This window comes from Sceloporus occidentalis, unplaced genomic scaffold (assembly GCF_023333645.1).
Source record: "Sceloporus occidentalis isolate IW3139 unplaced genomic scaffold, rSceOcc1.0.p SCAF_53, whole genome shotgun sequence".
Lineage (NCBI taxonomy): Eukaryota > Metazoa > Chordata > Lepidosauria > Squamata > Phrynosomatidae > Sceloporus > Sceloporus occidentalis.
Window position 1 is genome coordinate 1442268 of NW_028317033.1, and position 13381 is coordinate 1455648.

Sequence of the window (13381 nt, forward strand, 5' to 3'; positions counted from 1 at the left end):
ACATCTTGGCACACATTGTATGGACATACTGGTATGCATGGGATATGGCATAAAGCTATCCTGAATCTGAGACCAGGGACTGATTAAGGTCTGAATCTTTACACATGAAAAATGGGCAGACTAGTTGGTTTGAATGGTTCTTGTTTGCTGTCAAATTCTGGACAAATGGGTGAACTGCTTTGCCCTTAACAAGTGGCGCAGACAAATCGAAAGCAGATACAAGTGATCTGAATGCTACTGGTCCAGTTTCCCTTGGACCTGCATACTCTGTTACTTTAATTGGCACAAGTAGAGATTATTAGCAAACACAAAGTGCCATTGGAACACGGGAGTGATGGGAGTGATAAAAGGCCTCTGAACGCATATGAAGATATTCTATTAAAATCAGCCGTTCCCAGCTCCAATAGTCATTAACGACATCTGCACTGTATTTTTGGTCTCTTTGGTGTTATTTTAATGGACAAAATTTGCTTTTCTGTCAAAAACAAGGACATTTCTAAGTGACACCAAACTTTTGAATGGAAGTGTATGTTTGTTCTCAGGTAAACTGGCCTTTTATCAAAGAAATGTGCCATAAGAATATACATTAAAATACAAAATAAAATCTCACACACAATACGTTTATAATAATTTATTAAGAAAATGAAAAAAAAATTAAATATACAGCCTGTTATATACATGTCCAGTAAAAAAAAAATGCAGAAATTGCTATTTCACCATAAATTTCAGTTCTGTTGCAAAGAATGTGATTTTTTTTTTTTATATATATATATATATATTATTCATTAAATCGAAATTTCTGTATAGAGAAACTAATCCTTAACAGGTTTACACAAATAAGCTTTTCTTTTGCAGATTGCAAATGCATACTTTTTAAATGATGGAATGGGGTTTAGCCCTATGGGGTGGATACATAGGTAGGGGAAACTGTACGGAAAGTGAACACGCTAGAGGACATGTGCACTGACATTAGTATAATCCATACAAGGAGGATAGAAAGTAATATCACATACATAAGAGAATAAGATCAAGAAGAAGTCAGAGGGCACAGATTAGGATTTATAAAAGGGTTATTATAAACCGATGGAGTAGAACATATAAAGCATCAAGAAGAACAAGGGCCATTTATCTTTGTTCAACAGGTGGCTCACCAAGGTAAGTTGTATTTCTCAACATACATTGATTTGCACATTCTCCACACATACTTTGATTACTGTAAAAGCCCCAAATCCAAATAATAACAAAATCTCACATGGCTGGTTTTGCATTGGGCAACCTGAGATTTTCAGCTTCACGGTGATTCTTTCCAAGCTGGCTCTCCACTGACACCTTGTGGACACATTATGCACCTTCACCAAGTTCATGGTAAACGGATCATAGTCTCAGATGATATGACCCGAGAGGTTTACCTAGGTTGGGTGAAGTGCTGCACTGTGCGTTGACTATCTTGCTTCAGCTCCTCAATATGAGAATCCAAGCGTTGGAGGAGGTCCTGGGACCGGAGCTCTTCTTCTTGTAGGTAACGCACAGCTATGGCACTGGCTGGCGTGGATGGTGGGATGGGAAGCTGGAAATAAAGAAAACCTAAGTCAGATTTCCTTAGAAAGGACAGCATAAGCCAAAATCAGAATCTTATCCACACCAAGGCACTGGCATTGGGTAAATTAGTCCAGGAAGGCAGGATAAATATTGGGGCTTTGGCTATAAGAAATGTAAATATTAGCTGTTGAAGAACCACTTCAGAAGGAATAGCCAATCACTTCTGTGCTTTCCAGAGCAGCAGCCCCTCTAACACAGCTTTACAGATCTATGTTAGATATTTACTACCTCTGGCTGTGTTTGTACAAAAGAAATGGAAGGTGGTGCATGAGCTTGTGTGTATCAAGGTTTTCAAAAAAGAAAGTACACTCCCTTCAAATTGTACAGTTTTATATATAAGGGCATAACGGCAATCATCTGTTCCTTAGCAGGTCTAAAAATGAGGTAAATATAACCTCCGATGAACAACACGTGACGTATTACACTGTGTCATAATTTATTCAACAAAAATAAAGCCAAAACGGAGAAGCCATGTGTGAAAAGCTAAGTACAACTTATGATTCAATAGCTTGTAGAAAAACTTCTAGCAGCATTAACTTTAAGTAATAGTTTTCTGTATCGATTATCAGTCTCGCATCGTTTTGGCCCACTTTTTTTTGCTTCAGTTAATTTATTTATGCAAAGCTCTCTTAAGGTTCCGACACAGCACTTAAATCGGGTTGGGGTCTGGACTTTGACTGGGCCATTGCAACACCTTGATTATTTTCTTTTTCAGACATTCTGTTGTAGATTTACTGGTGTGCTTTGGATCATTGTCCTGTTGTATGACACAATTTCAGCCAAACTTTAGCGGTCGGACAGATGGCTTCTCATTTGACTTTGGTATACAGAGGAGTTCATTGGGGAAAATGACTACAAGATTCCCAGGTCCTGTGGCTGCAAAGCAAGCCCAAATAATCAACCGTCCACCACCATGCCTGACAGTTGGTATGAGGTGTTTGCACCGATATGCTGTGTTTGGTTGTGCATTACGGCCAAACATTTCCACTTTGGTCTCGTCTGCAAGAAGGACATTTTTCCAGAAGTCTTGCTCAGATGCAACTTTGCAAACCTAAGCTGTTCTGCCGTGTTCTTTTTAGAGAGATGAGGCTTTCTCCTGGCAACCCTTACAAACAAACCATTATTGTTCAGTGTTTTTCTAACGGGACTTTCATGAACATTAACATTTAACATGCTGGTTGTTATTATGCCCTGGTATGTAAAACCAGGGCATACTGGAATACTTTCTTTTTCACACGAAAGTAAATACTACCAAGATATATGGTACACATGTACAGTATTGTGTGTGCAACTGGACAAAGAGGGGGTCTTACTACAGTAAGTTTTGGTGCCTGGTGGGCAGAAGTGGTAGGCAACAGAGAGCACCATTTTGTTTCTGCAAATTAATTGGCACCACCAGACCACAAATGTTGGTCAATAAATATGCTTTATCAAGCTTGAAAATTTTGGGGAATATACTCATATTAAAATGTGTAGAAATGTTAATGCCTCTGGTGTCATCTACTCTGCGCCAAGTAATTTTCTCACCGAAGATAATTGCCCTGATACAGACTCTCCGCACGAGTCTTCATTTCCATCTGGTCCCGGTGATCCCTTGGCATCTCTCTTCCATAACTCAGAGGACACGGACTCCATGGAACTTGTCCTGCTAAAGCCTCTCACATTGGAGTATGCGTCAAGATGAGATCGGAGGGCTTGCAATTCCTCCTCATAACGCTGAGCCATCTCTCTCAGTTGCGCCTTCATTAGCTTCACTTCCTCCTCGTGTCTCTTCTGTAACTCATGAGATTCCCTATAGTGATACAGACAAGCACATTAGTGGGCTCTGTATACATCATATATAAATGCATTAAAAGATATGTCCAAATATCAACCTCTCTCTGTTGATTACTAGTCTGTTAGACTTGGCAGAAACAGCTTTCCGGTCTGTAGGGACATGCTATGGCCTGCTTTACAATGAAGATGGCTATGTTGGTAAACAACGGTGTATGTAACAACCCAATAAACTTTTATAGGCTATATATCTTGTCAATGCCACATGAACAGACCCAAAACAATTGCTACCTTCAGAGAAAACGACTGGCCAAGCGCAGGTAAGCAGCTGTAATAGTTTAAGCCCAGAGATCTGTTAAGATGGAAAGCATGTAAACTGACAAAGTTATCAAATAAAGGTCAATAGATTTTGGTAGTTAAATGTCAATAACACTCTGTTGCCAGAATATCAACCATTTGGCAATGTAACAAAGAAATACTGTACACAATTTCCGTGCAAAATGTAACAACATACATAACACATTTAAAGAAAAATACAATAGTACCTGGCATTGTTTAGGTTTTCATTTTCCGTAAATTAGTTTAGATACATTTAAACTTCATTCAACAGGGATTTGGCATATAACAGGAAACAACAAAAACATACTGGGCTGGATGCAATGCCCAAGATAAATCAATAACAGCCCTGTATATACTCCAATTGGAAAATAAACAAGATTTCTTCAGTCTCCTCTGTCGCTAAACGATGTATTATGCAGGGCCAGCTCACCCCTTCACACTGGGGGAAAATTGTTGGCCAAAATGAATAGTAAAGAGAGAGTTGAATTCACAGCTCTCCCTTTAGTGCATAAACCTCATTGCCTACGGTTTTATAGCATGCGTCATATCATACCGGATGTTCTGGGGAAAAATACCCCCAACCTAAGAGCTGCTGTGGTTATGCCACCAGTAGCAGTGATTAAAGCACAAGCAGTTTCAAGTGTATTCTAATATATATATATATATTATCAAGAGACAGCTTTGTGTAAAAGTGTTGGCAGATTCAAGGAAAGGTATCATTAGAGATATCAATAGAGCCAGCGCGACACATCTCCGTTTAGAAAAAAGATAAGAGTTGGTACCGTGTTAGCCATAGAATTACAGGAGACAAGTGGAGTTTGAGTTATAACATGCCTGATGAAGGGACCTGAGAGGTCTTGAAAGCTTGCAATCTATATTTACTCAGTTAGCCAATAAAGGTATCATTCAAACTCCACTTGTCTCCTGTATCTCTGTTTAGGGCAGAGGAAGGTATATAATGCCAGAATCCCCTCACCTCTCCACAGCAGCCTGGATCTCGGACTGCCGCGCTTTGTTCAGAAGCTCCAGCCTTCCTTGCGTCTGCGATAACTCTTTCTGAAGTTTTTGATTCTCTCGTTCCAAATTATCCAGGGCCTGATCATACCACACAGCAGTAGGAACATTTTTGAGAAACCGGGGAAAAAAGATAAATACAATGAAGACTGCATTTCAAAGGATTTATAGCGACGGCGAAGGTCAATCACCTAAATCATCAAAGTAGACACAGCGCACTGGTGGGAAATAATCATGCAGATCTTGTGAAAACTAAATTAAGACACGCTTAGCCACGGTACACATTTGAGAAAATATAGATTGCTTATTACATTTGTACACACATTTGTCCTGTGTATGCATATTAGGCCACAATTTTAAAATGCAATTATGGGGCAAAAAAAGCTACAAGAGACACAAAACACATCCTGGGAATGAATGTAATGTTCCTGCTGATCATCCCACAATTAGCCCTAAGATTACGCCTAATACACAAGTCACATGTTTGCCCCATGCCCACCTTTTCACCAATACACTTGCTAATTTTTAAGCCACAAGGCTTGCTCGTTATTTATTCGTTTGCCGTACAAAATGTTTCACATCATGCCAACGTGCTGGGATCAGTTACAGAACAGATACAAGATACTCAAATGTTTGCCTCTAAAATGAACACCACAGGTGAAGGATATACTGCTCTGTGGGAAATTATATCAGTGTTCAGCAATGTCACCTGAATCACATCTGGTTCTTGCTTCTCAATTATATCTGACAGCTGACGGTTCTCCTTTTGCAAGGTTTCTAAGGCTGCCAAAGAAACCTAAACCAGGGTGAGAAAAGAAAAGAGGAACTCGTTAGTGTGAGGTCAGTGACCAAGTTAGGAGGCCGTAGGAAGAATTTAATTTAAAGAGAAAGCAAACAATCTAGAAAGAAGAGAGACAGGAAAATATTTAGAAAGACAGGTGACAAGGAAGGGACATTTTTGGGCAAAAGTGAAATGGAAAAGAAAAAAAAAAAAAGAAAAAAAACACGGCCAGGTAGAGAACATGAGGTCAACAGCAAAAAAAAATACGGGGGAAAACATTAAAAGAAAAGAAAAAAAAAACCTAGCACCTTGTGCTCGGCAGCTTCTTTGTCTGCTCTCGTTCTCTCTAGGGAGACTTTTCTTTCCCAGTCAATGGCCTCACTTTTAGAGGATGCAATGATAATGTCCTTTTGGTGCAGCTCCTGTGTGAGCTGCGAGATCTCCTTCTTCATTCCATCCAAAGCGCTGCTGTACGAGAGCTCAGCCTGGTGGAGCTGAATCCTTAACTAACAGAATTCGGAAGGAGTTAACATGAGCTCATCTAGTCTGCCAATTGTCTATTATAGGCACAGTCTTAATCATTTACTTCATTACCACATCAGTATATCAACAAAAAGGATACTTTACAATTAAATAAAATATACAAGAGCCAGTGGATCAAAAAAGGAAGAGGGTAACAGAATTAGTTTCATAAAGCGAACACAAAAGATCTGAACTGGGGCAATACACTAACTCTACAGAAATTCTACCAATTTAGCTTATTCCTAATGTGTTTCATTAGTTATATTTCTAACACTTTCAGCTCCAGGAGTGCGCCACTCGGTGACCTGTTGTATCTCCATCACAGAAATGGTTATTTAGTGTTAACATAGGACTCCAAAATGTTTCTGTAAAGAATAGAGGTGGGTGATTTTGTTGAATAATGGTATGAGGTGAGCCCAGTCTGGCTCATGAAGCCAGTGTACAAGTTTCGCTAAACTGAGTCAACTCTCAGCAGACCAAACAGGTCAGTCTGAACATTCCCAACTAGCTCATCCACTCAATTTATCCAATATACACATGGACAAGTCTTGGTTTCCAAATCGTTTTCTAACCTTCTTAATATCAGACGAGCATTTCTTGTGTTCCTCTTGCAACCGTTGCAGAGACTCCCCTTTCTCCTTTAGTTCCTTGGTGAGCTGCTGGCACTGCATGGTGACTGATCCAACTCTGAAAGATTTACAGAATGTATTTAACTTTAAGTCAGGGCTCTTCACATTAAATGTATAAGTTAAAATGGGATCCAATGTTTTATTAAGAATGTCAGATACCTTTCCCCCTAGAGTTAAAATCAGCTCGAGGCAGTGTGGTGTAACGGTGCCATACTGACCTGCCTTCCAAACGAGTGACTTCAGCCTGCAGCTTTTGCTCATTTAAAAGGCTGATGGAGAGCCGGGACCGCATTGCATCTACGTCTGCCCGTTCATCTGATAGCCTAGACTCTTTTAATTTTTCCTCTAGAGACCTGTGGAGATAATGATTCATTTTAAAATGACAGGTGATATTAATACAGCCATATACATATAGACACCACATATTTAGAAGTCAATAGTAACCATGGACCAATTATTCATCATAAATAGAAAGCCCACATTCATCACCTGATGCTGCTTTCCCGGTCTCTCAGGGCCTCATTCACTCTGCACACCTCCCTGCGGAGCTCCTGTGCTTTAGTACCCTGCAGGAAATCAGTATGAGCCTTCAGAGTCTCCCATAGTTCGGTCTTCTCCTCCTGGAGAACCTGCTTGGCCAAACACAAAGAGCTGAGCCCACTAAAGGGCTGAGCATGAATCTAAATCAAACGATTAAAAAAATGTATCCTTCAACTGAAATCATGAAGGCATACAATGTCTTCACCATGAAAGTCTCACAACTAAGGTAAGATGGACAGAGAATGTGTAGCCTAGATGGGACAAATAGTTATCATCTGCAGTCAGTTTCTATCTTTCTATGCCTCATGATCCACAAAGTTTATTCCATGCTCCATGCTTACTTGCATATCTTGCTGGGCTTGCTGCAGCTCTTGTTCCGCACGCTCCCTCTCACCAATAGAAACCTCAAGCTGCAGCTTTAAGGTCTCCATCTCTTCCTCCCTGGCACAGAGGCTGTCATTGGCACGAAGTAGCCGGCCACTGAGGTGCTGAAACTCTGATCGGCCAGCCAGACTTGTCTGCTCCAGCATACGCTTATGGCTCTGTGACTGTTGCTGAGGACAGAGAACGGTTGTGAAGGTTGTTATCTTCATCCCTAGTCTCCAGTACTCAACAAAATAAAGACTTTTATACTTTCCTCTCTGCAATACATCTTCCCACATTTTTACGTCCTTTAACATCTACCGGCCTGCATGCTCACATGGACAGTAGGGACATCAACTCTTACAATAAAGTTGCCTTAACTGACCCCGGGTTTTGTCCCCGTGCAGACATAAGGGCCCACTAAAGGCTGAAAGTAGGTGCTCTTGACGAGCCTCCCTCTGGTTGGAAGAAATACGCACATCTATGTCTTATTTACGTAGTTAATGTTTGTGCCGAATATGTCAGCTAGAAGTATAATTTATTACAACAGAAAACTACCAGATAATTATGTCTTATTATGAATCATGTATTTACATGTTCTGTACATGTCCTTTACACACACACACATTAAAAAAATTGAAATAAAGTTTAAAAAAAAAAACCAAAAAGTTGTGGGACAGCAATAAACACCATATGCTGCCAGCAAATCTTAAATTAACTAGATTCAAATTAAAACCCTAAACATCTTGTTCAAAAATATCTACTGGTATTTGCAAAAAACTTTTTTCCCAAAATGATTCTTTAGTAAGTAGATTTTTTTCCACTCTCAAAACGGAAAGATGCATTTAATAACGTGCCGTGACAACTGCTTCTGGAATCTCACCCAAAGCTACCAATACCATAATAGCATAACCACTTCCATACAGTCTCCTCCCTTACTAATTTGTTGGACCATCTGCACCTCTTTTCAGACCTTTTTCAAAAGAAGAGGTATAGTCTCCAACATTGATATTGGGCAAACCCTTATTGCCTTCTCCCACATACCTCCATGACATTGTCAAGTACAACATCAATCTCATCTAAGCAGATTTTTAAAACTAATCAAAAACCAAACACCTGACATATTAATAAGAAAGTATTCTTGCGAGTCTTCTCAGACAGTGATTATATAGCAGACACAAACTTTTCTCACTATTAAAATTAGTCTGATGCACCCAGCCACTCAGAACTTTTATTTAAAGTTTTAGTGTCTTTTTTAATTATAGCAAGTCATCTGAGAGCACATACAGCACAGTTCTTGTAGTAGTGTCAAAGGATGGACACTCTTACAAGAAGTATGGAAATTATTTGAACTCACAATCCTACATCATCTGTTTCCTCTACAGAGTTCAGCCCAGAAGACTATAACAGGCAATACCTCGTGTTAGACGCTGCTGACTAGTCACAGACAACCCGAATTGGGAAAATTGGTTTAAATTGTCACTTCTGCCTTTGTTCTCAGTTACCAGGAAACTGCAATTGCAGGACCTTCGTTTGCATATACTCTGAATTTCTGCTGTTTTTACCTTTTTGGTTTTGTTTTGATTATAAACTGATTTAGCCACCCAGTCTCAGCCCACAATAAATGCTTATTTGCACTTGTAATAAAATTATAAAAAATATCTGTAGTCATTTGTGACCCTTTAAGGATAGCCTTAGAACCCTGATTGTGTATGTATAAACATACCCAATACAAGGCATAGTTACATTTTTGTTTCAAAAGGAAAATATTTTTTTTTCTATGATGTTCCTGTTTTCTACACATGGTATTGTATAGTCCATCTGTGCCCTACAAAGTGCTGCAACGCGGCCCTTCCACAATCTGGCTTGCTAACCCATCTAGGAGGTTAATGTGCCAATGACACAAACACATAAAGGCTGAACTCAGTCCTGCACCTAAGTGCTATAGAAAACCATTTAAGAGTGTGACCATGTATTTAAATACATAAAGAGTCTCTTGTATATCTATGGCCCAAAAAGGGTCAGAGAAAGAAGCAGAAAATCACTGTCCAGTGAATCAAGTACCAACTTCTCTACCTCTAGTTTGCTTTAACTTAAAGTTCTGTACTCAAGATCCATTTAATTGCAAGAGAATAAAGCATCCATCACCTACCTGGTATAGGTCTGCTTGCTCTGCCAAGGTTGTGCGCTGAGCTTCCAGTTCTGCTACCTGCTGCTGGTAAAGCAGGCGTTGTTTTTCCCAATCCAGGGATCTCTGTCGAAATTCCTAGGAGAAAACTATTCATTTTAGGAATTACCAGCATTAGTGATATGCACAGAGTCCACTTTACGATGATCAATACATGTTCACAACTTTTAAGCCGCCCCCTACCATTTCTGGCACCAGCCAAAAGGGAAGGAATGGACTTGAACTGTGCACACAATGTTACAAATCCATGATCTGTTACAGAAAGGAGTTCAAAAAGGAAGGGAAAATTTAAACAAACACAGAGAAACATCTCCACTCTTACATTGTCCCAAAAAAGTATTTAACCTCCTACTGTGGTAGGACTCTAAATGAGGATAATACAGGTCAAAAACCTGTGCTTTCACATAAAATCCTATTCAGGCTGTTCCTTTACCTCTAATCTGCGAGTCAAGCGTGTGACCTCAGATCTCTCTTCTTCCCCTTTACTCCTCATCTCTGCTCGCAGATGCCGCCTCTGAACTTTCTCATAACTTTTTTTCAATCTGGACAGCTGAACGTTGCAAAGTAGTGAGAAAAATATGAATTAAATCCATTGAGACATACCTATAGGCACAAAACATTAGGCATTACACAAGTAAATTCCAAAGCGCAATTAAAATTTACACACCTCTTCCTGAAAACGGGAGAGTTGGTCCTCATATTCCACTATCTTGCTACGATTCTCCTCTTCTGTCTCCTGAAGCTGTTGTTTCAGTGATCTGACCTGTAAATATAACCCTGTGACCAGTCATTTATCACCTAGCACTTGACAATGTTCTAGGTGACATCATTGGGTGATCCCAGTGATAACCCTACGATAAATGAATACCAAATTCTACTACAGAGCAAAAATGAAAAAACCTTTAGTCTGGTAAAGTAATTTTGTCCATTAAAATAACATGAAATGGATCAGAAATACAGCACAGACGGGGTTAATGTTGTAAATGACTATTGTAGCTGAAAATGGCTGATTTTTCATCAAATATCTTCATAGGCATACAGCGGCCATTCATCACTCCTGTGTTCCAACCGCACGTTGTGTTCACTGATCCAAGTTTAAGTATAAAAGGCTAATTGATAGTTAGGAAACCCTTTTGCAATTGTGTTACAGTTAGAAATGTCCTTGTTTTCCATGAAATTTTTTTATTTTTAAGCATTATTCTTTTGGAGCGAGCTGGTTGTTTTCAACATCACTTAATGCACTGTGGTACTATTAACAGTGCAATTTGAGGACATCCAGAGATATTGCATGCTCTAAAGAGTACCCTGATGCCATATTTTACAACAACTGGACTATAGAGCACAGCATGCAGAAATAACAGGAAGATTTGATGTCTGCCACACCATAGATGTACATATCCCAAAAACAGCCTTTTAGGTTATTTGCATGATTTAGCCCACCTCCTGGTTTAACAGCCCCTCTCTGGCTTGCGTACAGTTTAGCTCTTGCTCTCTGAGCTCCAGACGAGTATTGAGTATCTGCATCTTGGCTTCCCACTCCGACCTCTTGTGATCCAACATGATGTCTATCTGCCTCATGAGTTCCTGTAGCTCCTGCTCGCAAGAACCATATAGTATCCTGCAAAAGAATTTGAGACATTACCTAAGGTGAAAGACAGTTTTCTTTAAATCTTTACAGCAACCTGCGTATTCTGTTAAAGGCAGCGTAATTCTGTAGCAATTTTATGAATTCTGGAAAATGAAATCCAGAAGCACCACACGGCTTTCGGGTCAGATCCACGCAAATCATGGCGTCAAACTAAAGCACTCACCCTTTTTTACCCTGCTGCTGAATTCTTTCTAATAAAGCCTCCATTCTGGAGATGCCACGCCACCATCAACTGAAATAAAAGGGAAGAAATATTCATAAAAGCCAGCATATTCCATAACGAGCATACATGCTATTATACTCAAAATCCATATATTGTTTTAAAACATCATTTATTTACAAATCCGTGATCACCAATCTGTCATACTGTAAACCTAGAAAATAATTTTTTTCAATAAATGGAACGTGTAGCAGATAGGATTTGTCTTTCTTTTGCTGTTAGTGCTGAAGAGCGTATGAATCATACGATTAACCTCACATCTATATAAAAATACGTGACATGGCGAGCCGGAGGTGACTGGTCACGCAAAGCAGTAGCAGTTTTCTATTCTCTATTTTCAGCTAATGACCGCAGGGGCAGATTCTATTAACAATACAAAAGCGTCAAAATAAGTGAAACTTTATTTTAAATCCTACCGGACAGATTTGTATCAATATGGCACAGACTATATACATGTGTGTGTATATATATATATACATAATGAGAGGACAGCTCCATCCTATGTTCCCTGACTTCAGAATGTAACTAAAGGAAAAATGATGCCCATAGTAAAAATGGAGGCGCTTTCCACACAGCGGTCTGTAACAGCGACCCCCAGATGCATTAGACCCCACATAACAGAAAGAGCCATAAACGGACTGCAGGCCGTGCAAGCTTAACTCACCACCAGTAACAACGGCAGAGACCGGCGACACTTTTCTGATCCCGCCGAATAGTGTCAGTCAAACTTCCCAGAGTCCTTTGCACGGAGGCGTAGCATAACATCGAGAAACAACCAGTGAGACACTTCGACACATTCAGTACGTCACTCGCGCTGGCAAATCGGCGCTGGTTTGCCGTCCCCTGTGTGTTATTTCCAGTGAGTGAATTGTGTTCCTCAGCGCGGGTAACATAACGTTAGTGGCCGAAGGGTTTAGCGCGCGGTAATTATCACGCCGTATGTTTTATCATCTCCTCCTTTGCTGCCCCGCAGTGTTCATTTTCCACGAAGGGGAAGCCAGTCAGCCTCTTTTATAAAGTAGTAGTTATTGTTGCTGTCTGAGATGGAGGACTGTCTTCATTCTTAATGGAGGGTTGTTATACTGTCTGGATGTAGCACAGGCCCCTGCGGTGCTGGTGACGGTACCAAGACTTCTTGGTGCACAAGCAGGTTCTCATTCTTGCTAATTTATTGTGTAAATTATTTATGGTCGGGGGAAGAGGGGACACTTGCAAGACCTGGCTGCTGTTACTGCCACTTGAGTCGGAGGCTTGGGGTAGGACATCATATTCCAGCTCTCCTGCCCTCACACCTGCAGAGATCCTGAGGGAGAAGCAGGTTTCTTCTGCAGGGGTACTTATAAGGTTTTAGGGCCACATAAGCAAAAAAAATAATAATGGGGCCCTTTATCGATAAAAATATGATGCATAAACTCAGGTGCCCAATATTAATGACCACAACAATACAATGAAATAGCATGATGCAGAATCTGTATTACACATCTGTAGGTGCTGCTATTTCATTTTAAGGGGCCTGTAGACTGCAGGGGCCCTAAGCAGTTTCATACTTTATTTATATTCTCAGACTTTCCTGCATGAGAAGCTCACTCTGGTTTTCCCTTCATATGCATAGTGATATAATGGAGTGGAAACTGCAACTTACCTGACCTTACACCATCATAGTTGAAATATTTATGATCAGTAAATTAGATTGAATGCTATTAGTAGATAACATATTCCATGGGATTATACTGCTGTCTAGTTATTATATATAAATATTATATAT

General features: G+C 40.0%; 1 protein-coding gene across 1 annotated transcript; it reads right to left on the reverse strand.

Moving 5' to 3' along the window:
- Nucleotides 1-1405: 1405 nt before the first annotated feature.
- On the reverse strand, nucleotides 1406-11603 carry LOC149288167 (centrosomal protein of 63 kDa-A-like). Its single transcript, XM_089492062.1, has 14 exons — nucleotides 11560-11603; nucleotides 11189-11366; nucleotides 10416-10511; nucleotides 10182-10298; nucleotides 9713-9826; nucleotides 7539-7751; nucleotides 7147-7286; nucleotides 6876-7010; nucleotides 6601-6715; nucleotides 5815-6012; nucleotides 5435-5521; nucleotides 4688-4806; nucleotides 3127-3391; nucleotides 1406-1567 (listed from the first exon to the last, which is right to left on the reverse strand). Exons 1-14 carry the CDS (start codon nucleotides 11601-11603, stop codon nucleotides 1406-1408), a joined length of 1983 nt encoding a protein of 660 aa, XP_089348188.1.
- Between the last annotated feature and the right edge of the window lie 1778 nt (nucleotides 11604-13381).

Excerpts from the sequence above, each read along its gene's own strand:
- LOC149288167 (XM_089492062.1), bottom strand. The coding sequence starts at position 11,603 with ATGGAGGCTTTATTAGAAAGAATTCAGCAGCAGGGTAAAAAAGG. Across the intron at positions 10,299-10,415 it reads TCTCCCGTTTTCAGGAAGAG|CTGTCCAGATTGAAAAAAAG; the intron begins GTGTGTAAATTT and ends TGCAACGTTCAG. Across the intron at positions 9,827-10,181 it reads GCTTGACTCGCAGATTAGAG|GAATTTCGACAGAGATCCCT; the intron begins GTAAAGGAACAG and ends GTTTTCTCCTAG.